We start from the raw sequence: 20,589 nt of genomic DNA, 5'->3' as shown, positions 1-20,589 counted from the left end.
ATGAATCTAGCTTTAAATATGCACGTTCGTTTGATGATCAATTTAATGAATAATTGCAAAACAATGCATTAAAGTTACGTCAACGCTCGTAATTTTTTTTAAATTATCGTGTGATTTCTAATTGTCGGCTCGATTGACGTCAGCTACTTAATTATAATTATGAGTTTAGGATCTTTATGAAAGATGATGGAAATAATATTAATAATAAAAAAAATAACAAATCGGGAAATCTAATTTAGCATTTCTATTTCTATAAAATGTATTTTGGTATCAAGCAAATAAGATTTTTTTTATAATTGGGGAAGAGAAAGCTATTACAGTTTTAATATTCTCAATGGTAACTTTTCTTAAGAAATACTAGATTTATTTGAAGAAGAAAAAAATAGTGTATTTCTGTAATGATAAATTTATAAGTTTAAGACAATTTACTAATAATTAACAAAGTATACTGTTTGATTATTGATTTTTTTTGGGTAGTTTTTGAAATAAATTAGATTAAAGGTTTGGACTTTTCCTTATATCGTCGTTATTCTATCATATTTGTAATATCATTTTTTATACAGTAGTATATTTTAAGAAACTCTCTGTATTTAGTTCAAGTGTTAATAACATGCGTCTAATATTGCTTTGAACAACGTAGTAGCACTATATATAGTGTATATCCAATATATATATAATATGTCTGGATTAAAGTGGCCTGTGTGCATGTATGTATGTATCTGCATTGAAATAAACGGGGGTTGTTCATCTCGAATGCTGCGGTCTTCTCGGAGTCGTCTCCTTCCTCTCTGTTTTATCCAATGAGTCATAGAAAGCGATCGAAGTGTCCCGACGTTCTCCTGTTTTTCTCGTGTCTTCATCCTCCTCCTCAGTTTCCTCAACATCTCCTCTGCCCACACTGTCCCGTTTATATCTCTGCACAGTTTGTTGCTCCCTGTTTACTTACACTCACTCTCTCTATTGAGCGCCCTTTTTCAATAAAAAGTATCAACAAACCATTGAAGACACCGCGTCAATATCTACGACACCTACTTAGAACTCGTAGGTAGTTTTCGTTTTTTCTTCTCTCGATATAATCCGGCGTTTCCACATAGCGGAATCGAGATCAGCTCTAAAAATACGTTATGCTCCTATTTTTGCGTACGCTTTATCCTTTTCGCCTCGCCGCATATTCTTCTTTTTCTTTCCTTTCTTATTTATTTCTTTCAAACGCGATGAAAGATTGTCGGTGGTGAGCTTCAGCACGCGACCCTTTCGTCCCTTGGGTGCGCTCGAGGCCATTTCATTAAAGCCAGTTTATTTCTTTACGAAAACAAAAGCAGAGCTCTCTTCTCTACATCATAATTAAATAACTTCAACTTATCTTCTGAGTATTATTTTAAAAGGTTTATACACAAAAATTAGAAGAAAAAAATAGCAAACTGAAAAAGTTAATAAACTGTTGGAGTGTTAACTCTATTTTGTAGAAAGTATTTGGTGAAATGCTCAATTAGTTTTTCTTTACTTCATGATGGAATGATTTCAAGAGAGTTACTAAGGTTGTAATGTTTTTTTTGATCATTTTTGTTTGTATGTTTTATATAAAATTATTAGAAGTCTTTGATCAAATTTAATAAACTCTTGGAATATTAACCTATGTTGTAGAAAGACTTTGGTGTAATGTGCCTATGGTGATCAGTTCATGATGGAATAACTTCAAGAGAATTCAAACATTACATTAACTTTTAGATTGATGAGGAGTTTTTCAGTTCATAATGCAAAGGTTTTCAAGAGTATTATTTTTTGTGTTTTAATACTATTAAAATATTTATAACAATTGAATGAATTTAAGAAATTCTTTGGTTTTGCTGGATAGTCAACGTAGAAAGTCTTTGGTGAAATGCAGCAATGGTGATGATGATAATGAGTGACCCTTTTTCGCTGAAGTGCGGGAGCCCCGTTACGACCGGCACCGATTCAATTGGAAATTACCATAATTATCGCACGTTTTCTTCCCCTCCCCGTCTTGCAGATACCGAAGATTGTTAGTTAATCAGTCAGTTAGAATTAGAGTTGGAATGAAATGGGCAGCAGTTCTGAACGTTGTTAGTTCCAGCAGAGCTTGTCCGGTCCAGTGGTCGACGACGAGAGTGCACTGCACCGGCACACTACTACTACCACCGCTCTAGCTACCACTTGGGGGCACCCAAAATAAAACCGGGCCCGACCTCAATTTGCACACGTCCGAAACGCGTCGTCCTCCTCCTCCTGAGAATAGGCATGCATCTGTCTCTTCAGGAAATAAAAATCGAAAGCCGTGTGAACTAATTCCGAGGCGAGACGCATCCACGCGCAAATCGTTTATTTTATTTATTTCTTTTTTGTATTTTCCTTCTCCCATCCAGGAGGGAAATAACCCAATTTCGCGGCGCGCTCTTCTCTCAACAGCGGTGACGACGTGCCCCGCTCGCTGCTGCATGCTCAATTTCAGGCCACTTAAAATCACCATTCAAAACATTGCACTCTAAGCGAGTTAAAGTTTGTTCACTCCTGCCCGTTTCTGTCCCGTTCAAACTTCGCTCCGAAGTTCTTTCTTATGTAATACTTAGTATCCAGTTACCTGCGAGCACCTTAATCGTGTATTTAAAAAGCCGACCATTATGTAATTCACCATTCTACATTTCGTTTGTACTTCTCATTATTACAAATTTGTTAATTACTCGGTTAAACACGTGTTATTCCAATAATTGCATTCACAATTTACGGTTTACAGTTTGCTCTCTTTCTTCTGCGTCGTTTAAACTGTAACGAAACAACAACAAAGTTCTCTGTTATGTAATGCAACTCAATAACTTACTTTTGTAACACTTATAAAGGTTTTACTAAAAATAAAACACATTTTTTTCTAAATGATTATTTTTACTAACTCAAGTTTCACTTTCTTCTTATTATTTAGCGAATTCGAGTATTACAGTCTTGAGGCATTTAATCCAATAAAAAAATTATTGATTCCAAATTGCTTTGGCCAATTTACATATTTGACAATAATTAATAATAATAATTGTTACATATCGAGTGATGTAATTTAAAAACAAAATATGTCTACTTTTCAATTTACTTTTGCTTCTATTTTGAAAGTTTTTTTTTGGTATGAATGGGATTGATTGAAGAGCGAATGAAAATAGGACAGTCATCGATTCTATTGTAGCGTGTACATACATATATTTTCGGATGTTGATTTCAATGAAGCGTGTTGAGTCCTACACGTTGGAACTTCCTTAATCATCAACGTCAATGTTTATAGTTTTAGTTTACTAATTAACCTATGATCGTGCTATGATTCGTCTGCTCGATTGACGTTGCCTGCGTCTTAATAACTGCAACTTTTAAAGTTTACAACGTTTCAAAGCATTAACGAGGAAATGATGATTCAAACTTTTAAAGATAAATGTAAGTGGATCGTGACGTGATCATGTTCATGTCAAAAACGAATAAATGGCACCCTTCATAAGTGACCAATCCGAACTTGACTCATTGGATTATCAACAAAAATAATAATAATAAAAAAATTGGCGTTACGTATCATTCGTAGGTAGTTGTTTTTGTGTATTCAATATCTATATTTGGAGCGTTTTTGGGGAGAGACCGTTCATATTGATCGTGTTTGGGCATTGAATGTTTGCAATTCACTCTCTCTCTCTCTGTCTACATCCATACTCATTGACTATATATGTGCCCACACACAAAGCGTTTAGTCGATGTGTCTGCGTTGGACGTCATTGAAGTGGATGGAGTCTGCATTTTTTTATACTTTCAGCATATTAATTTCCATTTTATAATGATCCCAGGTTTCGTTACTTTCGGAATTTCAATTAAAACCGCCCGTCATTATTATTGTTATTAACTGTACACACAAACACACTCCAAAGTAATTACAATGCAAATGCTAAGAACATTGTTCTGTTCCACGGCGCGAACGCTCGCTCTTTCGTGTTATAAATAAATCATTGCATGATTTGTGCACGAAATATGCGCATGTTCTCTTCCGTTTTGTTGGTCGTTATTACTCTGCAGAATTACCAATTAAGGCAAGAAGACGTCTGTTCCGAATAATATGTGCACTAACGATGATTGGTAATGGCACGAAACTTATGATTCAAATTACGGGAATAATGCAAAATTTTCTAATGCATGGAATGAAATGTACGTTGCAAATTATTATTTTTTTTTTTTGGAAAGTTTCGTTTTGAGCGCGGTTTCAACTAATTAAAAGTTGTTTCGGAAATGAAGGAATGCAGTAATGTGGGTTATGTGTGCATTAATACTTTAGTGTTCTATTTATCATCATGTAGCAGTTGATGCTGTTTAGGAAACTGAAACGTAATTGCATTTGAGAACGCATATCCTATTGGATGATGAATGTTGGATTTCAGTTTTCAATTTGTATCAGCTTTTCAGCGTGCTAATTTCCATTGTTTCACAACTCAAATTATCCGGAGGATTATTCAGTGTTTCTGGTCCGAATAATATGCACTAACGATGATTGCATCAAATCTAATGAATCTCAAATTACTTTTGTAATTTTTGTTCGTATGCTTTTGGACGCGGATTAAACGAATTATGTATGCTGTTAATTCTTTCTATCATCATGTAGCAGTTTAGGAAACTGAAAACTAATTTTTGTATCAGGTTTTCAGCGTATTAATTTCCATTGTTTCACAGCTCTAATTATCCGTTTCTTCGGTAGAGATTATTCAGTGTTTCTTGTCGTTGCGCAAGGCGCGCGATCATTGTTTCCTAAACGCCGTTTTGCATACAAAACGCATTAGGTTTTCAGATTTCTTCCCAGCATTTTCTTTTCCTCGCGTTAAAAAGAAATGATCAAAGCGCGCACCTCTTCCAGCATTAATTGACGAGCGTTTTCTAGAGGTGCGCCGCCTCTCTTTGCGTTCGCCTTATTATGCATACATTCATATTTCATCGGTTTGCGTGCTTGGAAATGTTCCAATTTTTCGGGAGATTTCAATGCGTGGGCAGACCGAAAACTGCGAGAGCGAATCGATATATTTCGAATGAAGCAATTACGAAATGTGCACTCCACATATAATAATAACATTTCTTTTTTGTAGTTGTTGACGTCCTTCGTTAACGTTTTCTCGCATTGATTTTTTTCGCTCCTTCTTCCTCGTCCGTTTTTCTTATTGCGTGAAACGACATTGGAATTGTCGGCATGGGAAATTAGATGGAACAACAAGCATAATGATGAGTGCGCGCTCGTTATATTCCCACAGGCTTCGTTCTTGCGCGATGCATGGATGGAAGTCGTACAATTATCGGAAATTGATAATGCCGAGAGTTGATTAAGAAAGGAAATCGATCGGTTTTCGTTTGACCTAAATTTTCCTTTATGGAATTATGCAGAGGAGGAAGTCATGGAACACGCTGCTCTAGTCTGGATCAGTGGTTCTTCACCTTTCCTAGCGAACGACCCAGATTCGACGCAATCGTTTTTAGAATGATTCAGAAACCAAAAACGGTTTAAAAATAATACTCACTCAAAAAAAATAAACTATTTGTTTTTAATTGGCAACATAAATACACTGATTTGTTATTAGGTTTCACTTTTATTTAGAATAAATGCATTAATTGTTTTTAACAAATCAAATGTACAATAAATAGAAACTTTCTTGCAATAATTAATATAGAGAATTTACTGATTTTATAAGCAAGGTTTTTCTATCCGAGAAATATGTGTAACTCGTTCGATATGTGCTAAGAGGATGCTAATCGATGCACTTAGTATTGTCCCACATTTTCACACTAAATATTGTAGAGTTCTGCATGAATATTGACTTTATTACAGTAAATGTTAACATGTTAGTTGAACTCCATTTGCAAATTGCTTTGTTTTAAACTAATATACTTCATTTCAGACAAAAATAAACAATATTTCTTTTAATAACATATAAACTCACGAAATATAAGAAATAAGTCTTCGTCACAATAATATTATTTTAGTTGGCTGCCTTTTTAAATGAAAACAATTCAAATTCGTACAGCGTTCTCTCGTCAGTGAATAACCTCGCTAATTTGGAGGTGGGTTTCTCGTTATGTTGTCCATCGAGGATCATTTTAATTCGGAAATTCTATATCATTAACATATTTACAGTAGGTTGGAACAATAATAAAAAAAAAGTAATAATAGCAGTTTGTCTTTAGAGAACTGTTTTTTTTAATTTAACTTCAAGATTAACTTCCCAGATTGATTTCGTGTTTAGAAATGTTTAGACCTATATTTGGACTGATTTAAGTTTAATATGTGTATATTATCACCAGAACCTTTAATATCAAAACAAACATTCTGTTGTCACTTTTTTTTTCTAATAATGTTAAGTTAATGAAGCCAAAGTTTATAGACGATGGATCTGTCCTATTTCCAATTGTTTCTAGTGCTTCCACTAGGGAATGTACTAGGTCTTGTCATCAGATCCAGAAATATCACATCAAGAAACAAGTTTTTCATAATGAGTTTTCATAATCATAATTTCATATTGAGTTTTCTGTTTATGAGAACAACACATAACTTTATTTAATTAATTAATTAAAAATTGTGGTAAGAAAAATTTGTATTTAATATTTTGGCAATTGTATGTAGGATCTGAAAATAGATTTAAATTCGTTTCTAAAATTCCGGGTGAAGGTGATGCGCATTTCGGCTTTATTTTGGGTAGAGAAATGCTCATTTCGCATAGCGGAAAGTTGCAAAACGCACACACGACGATTCATGTGAATCATGTGTTTATTCCTGTGACGACGAGAGATGTGCGTTGAAGCTGCACCAGCATCTTTCACTCGTTCTCTCTCACTGCACGAGGTGCGATGATTATTGCCACTGCAAGTAGATTTATTTTCGGACGGATTTACCTAAAAAAAATATTTGATTCTTTCCTTTCTCGATATTCATACACATGAATAAATAAATGCACAGTTTATATGAAAATCCCTTTGTGCGCCCTCCGATCGATCCGCTGCAGTTTCTATTCTTTTTCGTTTCGTCTTTACACCGCATTAGTTCCGATATCGAAAGCCCTGCAAACTACAAACATGGATTGAGTTTGAGGCGCAGAAAAACCTAACGGAGAGGCATAATAGTGTCACCGTGTTCATTAATCGTCGCCTCATTTTCACTCGTCATATTTATTGCCAGTGGAAAACCGCTCGAAGCCGAGAAATTTTCCCATTTCATTTTTCTCCTACATTGAAACGTCGCATCGCTCGCCCGTGGAAATTCGCTTTTTTTTTTCTTTCGCTTACATTCAAGGGAAAACTATCTGCTCGAAAGTGTTTTCTTTTCCTCTCGAAACTGCATTTTCACTCACTGTTTGCAGATCTCCGAGCGATGAGTCTACAAACGTTGATTCGTAAATATTAATAGTTAAATCGATTTCATCATCTGTTAAATGTTTATCAAAATGTTATAGTAATTATTATTAGTTTTTTTTGTACACTTATGCATCATTTTCAGTTAATTTTATTATTTAATGCAGTTGGTTACTTCTATATTTTTTTTTTATAAATATTGAATATTTGTAGAACCGCAAGTATTTTGAAGTAAACAATTGTTGTCATGGAAACTATGCAAATTTCGTGTAAACAATGTGTTAATTGACAAGTATTTAATAAGTTAATTAGTATCATTGTACTACATTTGTGTAATTAAATTAAAAACTATATTTCAGCTTGTGGTTAAAGTTGTATTTTATTTTACATATTTTATTACAATTATTCGTATTATGAACATTCGTCTCTACAGATAAGGACAATAAATATAACTAATTATATAAGTGTTTTCTACAAAAACTGTATAATCAAATGATAATTAATTTGTTATCTTGGTTAGTTTATAGTGTTTTTGTTAAAGTTATTTGTTACTTATTCAAGAGGTTACGTTACGATGTTATGGGTGTCCATAAATCTCGACTCTGAAGTTGAGTTTTCTGTTCGCCATCGTATTGAATAGTCTGATTTTGGCATCCCTATATCCGACTCCACCGTAAAGCACGTTAGCATAACCATCGGAATTATTTCCTTTCAAGTCGTAACACCTGATCCCTGTTATAGTCGTGTTTCTGTAGTATCCAGGTGCGTAGTACAGGACTTTGTTGTTGGTCTTGTACCAATGGGCAGGTTTATTGACGAACTACGGAGAGAGAGATTTGATAATTATTATTATTAATTGAAGGTTCAATGGAAAAAAAAAGGATTCACTGTAAATCATTTACTTCTTTTTTCAAAGTCGCGCAATCATATTATTCATTCTTTATCTAAACGCGGTTATAAATCACGAGAGAGATTTTAATGCTTCAGCTGTAAATTACTTTGATTGATGCCGAGGACGGGTTTGTTTACGATTTCTTAACGTCCCACACCGTTGTTCGTGTGCTGTATTATTAGAGAGGTATTTTTTTTGTTTCTTATGCAAATCAAACTTTTAGGTCCTTTCGGTATAAGAAATTAAAAATAAAGGTTACTTACGGTCGAGAAGAGGAGGGTGTCGTTGCGTTTCACACAACCAGCGAAAAGGCTGTGCGAATTCGGTACATCGTACCCAATGGGCAAGCAGTTGTCGTTGCTGTTGTTGCTTTTGTTGGGTACAACAACCACGCTTTGGTTATAACCTACGATCATCGGCGGGTATACAACCCAGGCGACGGAGGTACTCGCTAAAGCTAACACAATTGCTATTAATTTGAACATCTTCACAACTTAATTACAGGTCCGCAGCAACTGCTTCTCCAATTTATGCTAAAACCATTGCTGATAAGAACAATTATGTTGACAAAGCTCGTGTTTGAGCAAATGATTTACTGTACCAAAAAACACATCATCGTAATTCCTAGAACGAAAACAATAGTCAATGTTTTCCTTTTCCTGAACAACGCGTGGAAACGTTCCATCCACAATCTGTGTTTTATTTTTTAGAGATTTACTTTTGTGATGCAGTTTTCGTGATTCTGCTCGACATTCTTCCGTAATGGCATTCGAACAATTCGCTCGGGTTTGCACATTGCACAGGTAATCGATACATTTCAGCCTTCGATTGTTGTGTCGAGGAATCTGGTGCAGTTCTGCACGTTGTAGTTGTTGTTAGCTTTTTTTGTTCTTGTTGTTGTTGCTTGTATGCAATCAGTTCATAATCATGAAAGAAAAGCAATTACAATAACAATTCATTTTAAACAATGCGCCGTCCGCAAAGAGCAGTAGCCGGTAAACAAATACACGCGCAAGCTTGTAGATCTCCTGTTCTCATTGTGCGCTATTCCCTTTTTTGTTGTTTGTTGTTCTCCTTGAGTTTCGTTTCTTTGAAATTGCGTTCGGTGTAATAGGGGGAGAACGTAATCGGATATGCAATCGTCGCTTATTTCTACATCGATTAATTGTTTCTGAAATCATAATTAACAGTAGCTGATCCAATTTAGCTTCGGCGTTTGAAATGAATTATTGCATCTACTGCGAGACTTTTATATCCATTCTCATTTACCAATCAATTGCTTATTATATAATCTGAAGTAATAAAAGTCTAAATAAATTGATGAATATTACAATTGTTAGATTTATATAGAATATTAAATAAAGATTTCAAAAATGTTTCCTTTCGATACACCAGAATTAACCACATGTAATTTATTGTATTCTTCTTCTATTTCAATCTAAAACTTTCTATATTTCCTTGATGTAATTTTAGTATCATATATTTAATGCACTGCAAGTTCTTTCTTTTTATTTTTTTTTGTGAAACTGTTGTGAAAACTGCCTGATAAAAGTACAGACCAAACGTGAGTTAGAGATGATGCTCTTCATAACCGAATATGCGAGAGATAATTATCGTGCGGCCACGAAAAAGTGAAAACCTCATAGATGGAAAGTGCGAATGTAATTGCACTTATCGAGTGCGAGAAGTCTATCATCGATTTCTAAAGCGCTGCAAGGGATCTAACGAACTCATCCATCTTCACGCCAAGTATGTGTCAAGATTTAGTTTTGATTACTTTATTTTTTGAAAAAAAAAAAACTTGAATGATATGTACACTATCTATTACTTGGCAAGTGGCAAGCAATTATCTCACAGTGAAGCCAGAGAACATTTGAAGTTTAACTAGTCACACACATATTTTTTTTGTTTTTCTCTGTAGCAAATACATTGTAATGTGTACACACTAGGTTTTTTTTGCATACTTTAAAAAAGTTACGGGAAATTTGTCCCGGGAATTCCCGTTTCAGCAACTCCATTTTAAATCATTGTAAATATGAAATGCTATGTAACCATATAAGTAGTTATACATCTCTTATATACTGCGAGTTACTTGGCAAGTGGCAAATGTCTCGCAGTGTGAAACATAATCTCATTTCTCTTCCTGCTAGAAGCGGATCATAATTGCATCGGTCAATTGTCCGGCCTCGTTCATGAGATCTCTTTAAACAAAGTGTAATTTGCCCTAATGTGTATCGTAGGTGCCCGTTATACCCACGCATCGGCAATTTGCGTAATTTATGAAAAAAGCGTTTTCGTCGTCCCTTTCGTCCCCTGCGCCAAGGGTAATTCAATGAACGACAACGGCGGCGACTCTAATTTTAAAGATTACGCGATGCAGCGTTCTCGTGTGACGTAAGCCCCCGGGGCGTCGAAGGGAGTGAGGAAGGAAAATGTCAGCGGCCGGTCAATAGATTCCCTCTGTTAAATGTCAAAACTTATATTAGGAAGTGGAGAATGGAGAGAGAGTGTACCCCCATCATCATCATTATCATCACCACCACCATCAACGAATCCTATCCATACATGCATGCAAGCGTCTCTCCATAATCCCGAGTTGTGTGTGCGCGATCAAAGTCCCGTGTTTAAATTTAACGAAACTACATAACTCCTAAGATCTCCCCTGACATACACACACTCGCATACATTTGGTATATACACAATTTTTCTCTGTCCGCATCCAAAATTAACTTTCGCAATTTTATCCCAACAAAGATTGTACTTTAGGAGTACGCACATGCTCTCCGGATTCGAAACGTATTAAAAATAGCAGAGGGCAGACACTCACTCACACGACGTGTGGGCGGAAAATGTGTGAGTTTGTGCGTTTTGTCTATACACACACACACATATACGAATGCTGTTTGCGTTTCAAAAGATCCACAAATTTTTGCCTCTCTTCCTCCTCCATCCTCATCCTCATCCTCGATCGTTCCAATTTTCCATCTCCGCCGCTCGCAGTATTTACGACTTCGGACTTGTTTTTCTCGCTCAGCCTTTTTACTAGAGCGGAACACGAAGAGAAGAATAAATAATATGAGGTCGTAATCATCATGCAGACACTGACACTCACACACACTCAGCGAGAAAAAAAAATGTATGTTTATTTTAATTTCGACGAGGCAAGAAAATCGTGTTTCTGTTATAATACCTTCAGTTACCAGAGTTTAAAGTACAAGTTTCCTATTGTGCGTTATACGTATATGTATCATCCATAATTCATGAGGAAACGTCTATAATTAGTCTGGAGATGGAAATGATAATGCCTAGGTCATATGGTTTATAAATCTCAAAATAAAAACGTTTAAATTTGCGTCTCTTTTCATATTGTTCATTGGCTGTTCAACAATTCAGTTAATTATATAAAAATAACATATTTTTTCGTCATGCGATTATTTGGGGTGTGTGACAGAAATTACTTTTCGGTATATTAAATTAAACGTCACTCCCAAATAATCGCTATTTTTGTCCTTTTTCGCAAATGTTGCTTCATCATATTGTAATTCTTATTTTCGTTCTCATTCGAAACGTTACTTTTGTCACGTTAAGAAATAAGTAAAGATAATAATTTGATTTGTTATTCAATAAGTAATTGCTTCTTTCCAACCGAAAACAGCTTAATTTCAGTCTACATCGCCTAATAGAGATTAAGAACATTATCCTCTTGAGATCTCTGCGCACAAAACAAGATTTTCTTATGTAATTAATCGCTTTAGAAGCACAGCGTCTTGAAGGGTCTCATGTTTCTCGTTCAAATTCATTATGAACATTCTTCATAACGTCGACTATTCTAAAATCAACTAAATAAATATTTCTTAATATTCTTGCACACTGACAAATCACTTAATGCCAGATTATTAAATATCTTTTTATGTGCATTTTTTTTTCAAAATTTAATGAATTGCAATGAATATGTTTTATGTTAGTTAAGAAGTTAAAGAAAAGCTAATTTTCAGTAATGACTTTAACTATTAACACGATGCAATTTTAATGTATATTTGTATCATTTATTATTTAGTGAATTAGATTAATGGCTAGCAGTAGTTATTCCTAATTACCTTGAAGCATATATGTGTAAGCGTGAAAATAGCATAAAGTGCATACTCATAATGTGAACGTGCCCCGTCGTACGTTTCATAACTCATAGTCGAAGCATATATTACTCATAGACCGACCTGTGCAATGGAAACAGGTGCGGGCATCAAGCGGTGTTGTTTATTCATCTATGAACGATTGTTTTATTGGAGCGGAGAGAGAGAGGAAAGAGACGAACCCACAAAATAAAATATGCCCGCATTAGGCGATTCGTTCGAATTCGGTGCATTCAAATTGACATTCCTAAATGGAAATAAAACGGAAAAAAAATAATAACGCTGGATGAACACTAGACGTTCGTTGTTGGTGATAATTGTGTGGCGTGGAGAGAAGAGATAAGGTGACGATGAAAAATGAGAATGTTTATTGACTCCGTACTTTTTTTTTATTCTCCCGAGATAATAATTACTACTCGCTTACTGGAAATGCGTCAGGAACTTTCCTTTCCTCATTGTTGATAATACCGTCGTGTGGTCGTATTCAAATGTAGACGTAATGTCTTGACAATAATAATAACATTTGCATTGTCTTTTCAATTGTTCAATTTATCAAATTTCTTTATAAATGTTATTGTTTGATAAACAAATGTTTTCATTTTTGTAATCTTGCAATTGTTAACAGTAACAGATGTTAGAGTTATGTAAGATTTTGGCAAAAGTATTAAATAAAATATCTATTCTACTTAATCCATGAATTTATAAGAAAATATGGTATAAAATATTATTAAGTATGTAAGATATTTAACATACCCCACAAACTAAGTTTATTCTCTGTATAAGCTATATTTGTTTATAATAAAACATCTGTTAATTGTATTTTTTTACTGTTTATTTATATTGCTGCACGTGTATGTGTATGCATGCGTTTACTAAAATATGTTCGAAACTGAATGTATTCCTCTTTTGGTAATAGTTTAAAATTCATTGTTTGTGCATAAATTTGTACATCGTATTAACGTATTGACTGGGTTTACATTTACTGAATTAACACACTTTATATAAAAGCATAAAATAAAATTCATATCCGGGTTTTCTATTTTTTTTATTATTTATTATGTTGCTTTTAATCAATAAATTAATATCGTGGAAATTTATTTGTAATTGAATTTATTGAAAGTAATAACAATAATTTATATAACATTTAATGCTCTAATAAACATAGGATTTATGATGTTCGTATGATTTTTTTTTGTTTTAAATTCTTATCAACTCTGATAACGTATTAAAGTATGCGTTTATTATTTGGAATACGTTACCGTTACAACAATTTAACTTGAAGATGTGTTATTGCTATTACGTGGTTTGCACTGACAATGATATTAATTGTTGTTCTTTCTGTTTCTCTGTGTTTAGATATGCGGCATTAAATTATGGCTCAACGAAATAACGGCTCGCACCAAAATGCGGCGGAACCCAGGGGCAGGCCGGTCACCGCGCACGAAGCCGCCCTCGCAAACCAATACTTCGACCTCTTCCTCGGCGCAACCACCTTGAAGACCATCCTAGGATACTACAGATACATATGCGACAGCGTCCACCTGAAGCCGAACTGCTTCCCACAGTTCTACCCGAAGCTTCGATCACATCTGACCTCGTGGAGGGCGAAGGCGCTATGGAAGAAGTTCGATCTGAGGGCGAACCACAAATGCTACGGCAAGGGGAAGATGTGTCCGAACACGCGCGTCCTCATCATCGGGGCCGGACCCTGCGGTCTGAGGACGGCCATCGAAGCTCAACTTCTCGGAGCCAAAGTTGTAAGTTTTGTGTTTTGAAAAATGTTCAGTTTAACTATACCCGGCGCATCCACTGCATTATTGGTGCAAGTAGAATGGGTTGCCTATGTTTATGGTATATGTCGGTCTGTGTTATTCAAATATTGGAAATGGAATGTATTTTTCATTTGAAAAACACTGCTTTAAATTTATAAACTTATATTTATTACGCAAAGGTACAAAACCCTGATTGGCCTATTTTTTTCAGGTTGTTATAGAAAAGAGGGATCGTATGTCCCGTAATAATGTTTTGCATCTGTGGCCTTTCGTTATTGACGATCTGAGGCTGCTAGGAGCGAAAAAGTTCTTTGGAAAATTCTGCGCCGGAGCCATCGACCACATCAGTATAAGACAATTGCAATGCATCTTGCTGAAAGCCGCTCTTCTGCTGGGCGTCGAGGTGCACACCGAAGTCAGTTTCGAGCGATTGATCGAACCTAGCTTAGAAGACAGTACGTAATGAATAGTTAATTTGAATTAAGTAAATTATTTGTGTGTGTGTAATTTATTGCTTTTAGAAACTGGATGGAGAGCGGAATTCAAACCCTCCGATCATCCTGTATCGCAATACGAATTCGATGTTATTATCGGGGCGGACGGAAAGAGGAACACGTTGCAGGGATTCACGCGGAACGAGTTCAGGGGAAAACTGGCCATCGCCATCACTGCGAATTTTATAAACAAACGCACTGAGGCCGAGGCAAGGGTGGAGGAGATCAGCGGCGTCGCGTTCATTTTCAATCAGAAGTTCTTTAAGGATCTGTTCGAGGATACCGGCATCGATCTGGAGAACATAGTTTACTACAAAGATGACACGCACTATTTTGTAATGACTGCCAAGAAAACGAGTTTAATTGAAAAGCGCGTCATTAAGCAGGTAACTGGGTGATGCGTTAAATTTACGAGTAGTGTATTCTGATTGCATATAATTCTTGCAGGATTTGGCCGATACGGCGCGTTTGTTAGCGCCGGATAACGTCGATCGTGAAGCTTTGATGAATTATGCACGGGAAGCTGCGGAGTTCAGCACAAATTACAAAATGCTCGATTTAGAGTTTGCTGTTAATCATTACGGGCAACCGGACGTAGCTATGTTCGATTTCACTTCAATGTATGCGGCTGAGAATGCTTCGAGGATCATCGAACGACACGGCTACAGATTACTTACTATTTTAGTAGGCGACAGTTTGCTAGAGGTAAAATTAACTACAATTCTATTGGACAAAAAATTATTGTTAACTGTTGTTATGTAGCCTTTCTGGCCAACTGGTTCTGGCTGTGCCAGGGGTTTCCTGTCTGCCTTGGATGCCGGCTGGGCGATCAGAAGTTACGGTTCTGGGATGTCGACTCCATTGGAAGTGCTGGCCGAGCGCGAATCGATTTACAGGCTTCTGGCTCAAACCACTCCGGAAAATCTCAACAAGGATTACAAGAGCTACACGTTAGATCCGGTAACGCGCTATCCAAATCTAAACAGGAGTCTTTTGATGCCTCAGCAAACCATAAGCTTCTACGACACGGATGATCCGAAGAGTATCGACTATCGTGTAAAGACTCTTTACACCGGCACCGTACTCGACGTTCCTAAGAAGAGAAGAAGGCGGGATTCGCACGTTGATGTCGACACCCTTCTGCCTTGGATCAGAGATCAAATAAAGGAGCACGAGGATCTTCGAGTCGAAGATATCACGTCCTCCTTCAAAGATGGTCGTGTCCTGTACGCTCTCATCAGCCACTACAGACCTGACCTCTTGGATTACAGCTCGGTCAATGCCGAAGATCCGACTTACAACAATCAAGTTGTATTTGATATACTCGACAAAGAATTAGGTAAACTCGAACAAGCAAAAGCCAACATCTATTAATATCTAAATTGTATTTAGGTATTCCTCCTGTAATTCAAGCTGAAGAAATGGTGGCTTCAGATGGACCAGATTATGTTACCATGCTATCCTACTTGACTCAAATATATGACGTTTTCCGCTGCGAAATTCCGCATATTAAACATCCGAAATTGGTAAGTATTTTTAATTTTAAAGATTGCATCTAAATCCTTTCAACAAACCGAACCTTAGATTAAGAACCAAACTCCCAAATCAAAATTCTCGATACCGTCCAAATCCCCTGAACCTTTACTCGAACAACTCAAAGAAAAGATTCTAAAGGCGTCGTGCACTGAATGTATTCAAAATCCTGCCGATTGTAAACAATCCGAACTTTTACCGATTGCAAAAGATGATGATGCTAAATTGGAAGAGAAAAAAGAAGATTTTGTTGAGTTGCAAACTAAAGTAGAACCGAAGTTTAAATGCGTGGAGAAGATAATCCACAGGAATTTGAACGCGATCACGAAAAACGCGTACATGCTAGAAAGTAAATTGTTGCAAGAGAAAATTGACGCAGCGCTAAAGAGGAAATGCAACAGAAATAGAAATGCGCTGAGGAGAAAACGTGTCATTAATAATTTCGGTAATGCAGATGATGCGAAAAACGTTTCCGGTGATCAGACCGTTTCGATAATAGACACTATCAGGAAGAGTATTAACTACGAAAAAGGTGTGCAGCATTTCTCTGAAACTGTAGATGATAAATCCGTTCAGACCGATGTGAGAAATGAGCAGAAGGCGGATAAAGCTGTTCAAGAGGGCGGTGATGAGATTTGCGAATGCTGCGAGATCAATAAACGGAATATCTTGAATCCTGAAGTGTCTGTGGATATTCTTATACAGAATAAGACGCAGATACAGCTGAATCCGATCTCGAATTGCGTGAACATTATCTTTCCGAGGATTGTGGAGACTCTGAGATATGGGTTGGGTCTGGATCAGGGAGTGCCAAAAGCGAAAAAAACAAAAGGTTTGAAATGTTACGATGACAATTTCGGTGTGAAAAAATTTCTGTCGTTAGCGAACATGAGCCATCAGGAATCGAACACTATGCTGCAAGCTGAGCACACCTTTGACCGCGTCGTAAACTGGATCAGCGTCAGCGACTTTGATATTAGGAATGGCAGTGATTCGCCGAAGGCGAGCAGCGTCCAAATTGACGGCCTCACTGACATCACGTCGGTGACACGTCAGCAGAATAAACAGCTGAACAGCGAGATTGTCGTCGAGAAGCTTACCGATCTGATGAGGTTCAACGCTGACGGTAGTCCGGTGATTTGCTCGAAGAATGTTAGAGATGGAGGGGCAGGAGGCACGGGTGGCGTCAAGTCCGCATCCATGGAGAGCATCAACAAGTTTCTGGAAGAGCTGAAGAATCCGGAGAGGGTGACCACCTCCAGAATGTCTCACTGTCCCGCAAACAAGCTGTACGAGAAAAGAATACGATCGAGATCGGAGCCGCCCGGAATATTCTCGGTGATCGTGGAGAACGAAGAGACTGTACGTTGTTTCGTTTCTGTCCTGAGTTTCCTTCTACCTATCGCTCTGCCCTTGCTCTGGCTATGCTTCCAAGATGCCTTCACATTCTGCCTATTCTGTCCCTATTGATTGATTGTAATTAGGAATTCCGTTTGGCTCAAATAAATCCATTGTGTATTTATTTCTTGCACGTTTCTTAGGAGTTACCAGAGAGTCTGAAGCGTGTGGAACTACCCTTCAACAAGAACCATCCAGCACTCAAGCACATTGCGGCAGCATCTGCTGGTGTTGTCAACAACCAGGTGCCTGCACCCACTCAGAGACCTTCCAGCAGACATAAGAGGCACGTTGTGGATCCGTCTCCGATACAAACGAAAACTGCAGCCGCTGCATCGCTCGACCGCAAGAAGAAACGAAAAACCATGGAGAAAATGTCATTCGCCAATGTGGTGAGTATTTTAATTATTATTCGAATTGTTTATGAAATAATCGATTTCTTCTACCACTGGACATGATTATTATTATTATATATCTTCTACTAATATATACATATACTTTCTATTCTATTAACATGCACTTATTTTATTACTTTAAATCCTTCTCCTAAACTAACCCACCTACAGATATTCCATATTAATTTAATTTTAATATGTTTATTTTAACCACAAACAATCCATTTATGGCCCTCTTTTTTAATGATGATCCCACAAATAACATTTTTTTATTTTTTGTTTGTTTTTAGTTTCTTAAGGAATTAATAAATGTGATTTGGGAGACAAGTTTCGTTGGTCTAACACTATTTGGCTTGGATTTACTGATAAATTCGGACTCGTATGGTCTGCCCACATTCCTGTTTTAGTTAAGATTAAAAAGAGAAATATACAAACATATATTATATATAAATACCTATATATATATAAAGTAGACTATTTTACAGTGTTTGCATGGATGTTGTTTTTATTTTTGTTTTCGTTGCGTTTGTTATGATTTGTAAATTCGGTCTAAATAGAATGTTGTATTTTGTGAACTGAAGGAAGATCGGATGAGGAGGTTAGAAGAGATTGCACAGAACAGATGCGAGAGGCAGAGCAAGAGAAGGCAGCAACGGAAAATGCAGACGGATCAGTTCATAAAGAGCATGCAGATGCTGCAGGCCAACTGCAAGCCTGACCATTCGGAACCCTTCGAAGACTACTCGCTGTTTGTCTATCGGCAGACCGCTCCAAACTTCGAGGACCGCGTCAAAGACCTCGAGAAAAAGTTCACTTACATCCCAGTAAGCCAAAAGTGTTTTGGTGTGCTTTAAGAGAACCTACAACAGCTGCCCCCCGCAACCCATACAAAATCTAAAACTCTCTATCTAATTGTATCAGTTATTGTTTTTTTTGTGTGTTTTAACTTTTTTTAACATGATTTTCGAACGCGATTTCCATTGTCTGTGTCGTAATATACGTAATGTTGATGTTGTAGGAGAGAAGTGACCGGCTTCCTTCGCAAGGCAAAGGCGAGAAAGACGACGATTTTCAGGCCAGGATCAAGGGCATGGAGGATAAGTGGCGGGAGAACGCGATGGCCGAGAAGAAGCCCAAGGATCTGCTGAGGGCAATCGGGAAAATTGACAATTCCGATTGGAACATCAAGGAGATCGAGAAGAAGATCATCCAGAACAAACTCGGTAAGATTGGGAATAAGGATAAGGAGAAGGTGCCGAAGTGGAGCAGGGAACAATTCCTGGCAAGGCAGACTAAAATGGAGAAGCAGCACATTGAAAGGCAGGACAGTACCGGTGGTAATGATGCATTTTCTAACAATACAAATTGTTTTTTTTTAATAATCAATATTATTACTGTTTTTTTAAATAGGTAAATTTGCCGAGATTGATAAGAATATAAAAATCCTCGATTTGCGCCTTAAAGAGGGATCGCTTAGAGATTTGAATCAGCAACATAAGGTGGCAAATATAACCGAGAAATTCGTACCGAAGGAACCCGAAGCGAAACCGATCCAGAGGCAAGGCAATAAAACGGCCCTGATTATGCCCATCCAAGGTAACTCAGAGACTTGCCATTTCTGCAAAAAGAGGGTTTATTTCGTCGAGAGGTTATCTGCCGAAGGCAAGTTTTTCCATCGCGATTGTTTCAAGTAAGTACTTTTTCGTTTATAGTAGCCCTTTATAATATTATATAGCCCTTTATAATATTATTTAAAAAATAATAATAATATACTTTTTATTATCACAATTATCAAAATGTGATGAGATCAGATAATATAAAAATATGAACATTTGCGATATAGATAGATCATCAGATATAAACTTAAAATTAAAATATGATTATTTTGTGTTTCTATTGCAATAGATGCCAGTATTGTCACACTGTACTTCGTTTGGGTTCATATCAGTTCGACAGGGACGGCAGATTCGGTTTCAGATTTTACTGTTCGCAACATTTCGGTATGCCTGGAGAATTGAAACCGGTGACGAAAGTCTCCAGGAAACCCTCGCAACGGCACAAGGAGAGCTCGAGGAGCCCCGAGAAGAAAATGCACGGCGTTGCGGGCGTTGATTTATTAGATCGTGGTAAGTGTTTGGGTTCAAGTTGAAAGTGAGAAAATTGTGTTAATTGTGTTTTTTTTTTTAATTGCTAGTCCAAACACCAGAGAGGGTGTCCACTCTTTCCACTGCCAAAGCATCTTCGGACCACGAAGAATCCTTGAGTCAAATGGACGAGGATGAATGGACAGATAGGAATTTCGGGCCTTCTACCGCCGAAATCAGCGACGATGATTCTTCTAGCATAAGGTACATCATCAACGTAAGGGTAATGATTTTGTTTTGCTAAGGTTTCAATTTTAGTGATACCGACTCAGACGACGAGGAATACGAGGAAGCGTTGGAAGAACCGCCGACCAAAGAAGGTACTCTGAAGTGGGTTGAGCGGTACAGTCGAAAGTACATGAAGAAAAGCGATGATTCCGACAATTACAGCTCCGACTCCAATTGCTCCAGCTACGAAAATAGCAGTGGAGGTAATATCAATAACAATTATTTCTTAAGTATTAATTGAGTA

At 36.9% G+C, this 20,589-nt stretch overlaps 2 protein-coding genes across 7 annotated transcripts in view; one reads left to right on the top strand and one right to left on the bottom strand.

Annotated features, from left to right (window-relative positions):
- LOC108557182 (protein-methionine sulfoxide oxidase Mical) overlaps positions 1 to 20,589 on the top strand; it is a 41,994-nt gene that overhangs the window by 12,901 nt on the left and 8,504 nt on the right. For 5 of the 6 annotated variants that reach the window (XR_001890850.1, XM_017913608.1, XM_017913609.1 and 2 more), the window contains exons 3-15: positions 13,738 to 14,138; positions 14,365 to 14,608; positions 14,675 to 15,033; positions 15,095 to 15,352; positions 15,410 to 15,986; positions 16,040 to 16,173; positions 17,722 to 17,970; positions 18,555 to 18,797; positions 18,992 to 19,310; positions 19,384 to 19,663; positions 19,879 to 20,099; positions 20,168 to 20,321; positions 20,376 to 20,548. Coding sequence is in view for 5 of the 6 variants with exons in the window: in XM_017913608.1 (XP_017769097.1) it covers positions 13,755 to 14,138; positions 14,365 to 14,608; positions 14,675 to 15,033; positions 15,095 to 15,352; positions 15,410 to 15,986; positions 16,040 to 16,173; positions 17,722 to 17,970; positions 18,555 to 18,797; positions 18,992 to 19,310; positions 19,384 to 19,663; positions 19,879 to 20,099; positions 20,168 to 20,321; positions 20,376 to 20,548 (3,595 nt within the window). In the remaining variant the exon portion in view is untranslated. The remainder of the gene's footprint in view (positions 1 to 13,737; positions 14,139 to 14,364; positions 14,609 to 14,674; positions 15,034 to 15,094; positions 15,353 to 15,409; positions 15,987 to 16,039; positions 16,174 to 17,721; positions 17,971 to 18,554; positions 18,798 to 18,991; positions 19,311 to 19,383; positions 19,664 to 19,878; positions 20,100 to 20,167; positions 20,322 to 20,375; positions 20,549 to 20,589) is intronic. The other variant, XM_017913611.1, reaches the window with a different exon arrangement.
- On the bottom strand, positions 7,720 to 8,733 carry LOC108557183. Its single transcript, XM_017913613.1, has 2 exons — positions 8,515 to 8,733; positions 7,720 to 8,179 (listed from the first exon to the last, which is right to left on the bottom strand). The coding sequence occupies exons 1-2, from the start codon at positions 8,665 to 8,667 to the stop codon at positions 7,937 to 7,939; spliced, it is 396 nt and encodes a 131-aa protein (XP_017769102.1). The 5' UTR covers positions 8,668 to 8,733; the 3' UTR covers positions 7,720 to 7,936.

Source organism: Nicrophorus vespilloides, unplaced genomic scaffold, assembly GCF_001412225.1.
Source record: "Nicrophorus vespilloides isolate i.1.1-1 unplaced genomic scaffold, Nicve_v1.0, whole genome shotgun sequence".
In the NCBI taxonomy this organism is placed as follows: Eukaryota; Metazoa; Arthropoda; class Insecta; order Coleoptera; family Silphidae; genus Nicrophorus; species Nicrophorus vespilloides.
Note: the sequence above shows the minus strand (reverse complement) of the source record. Positions and strands in the feature narration are given on the sequence as shown.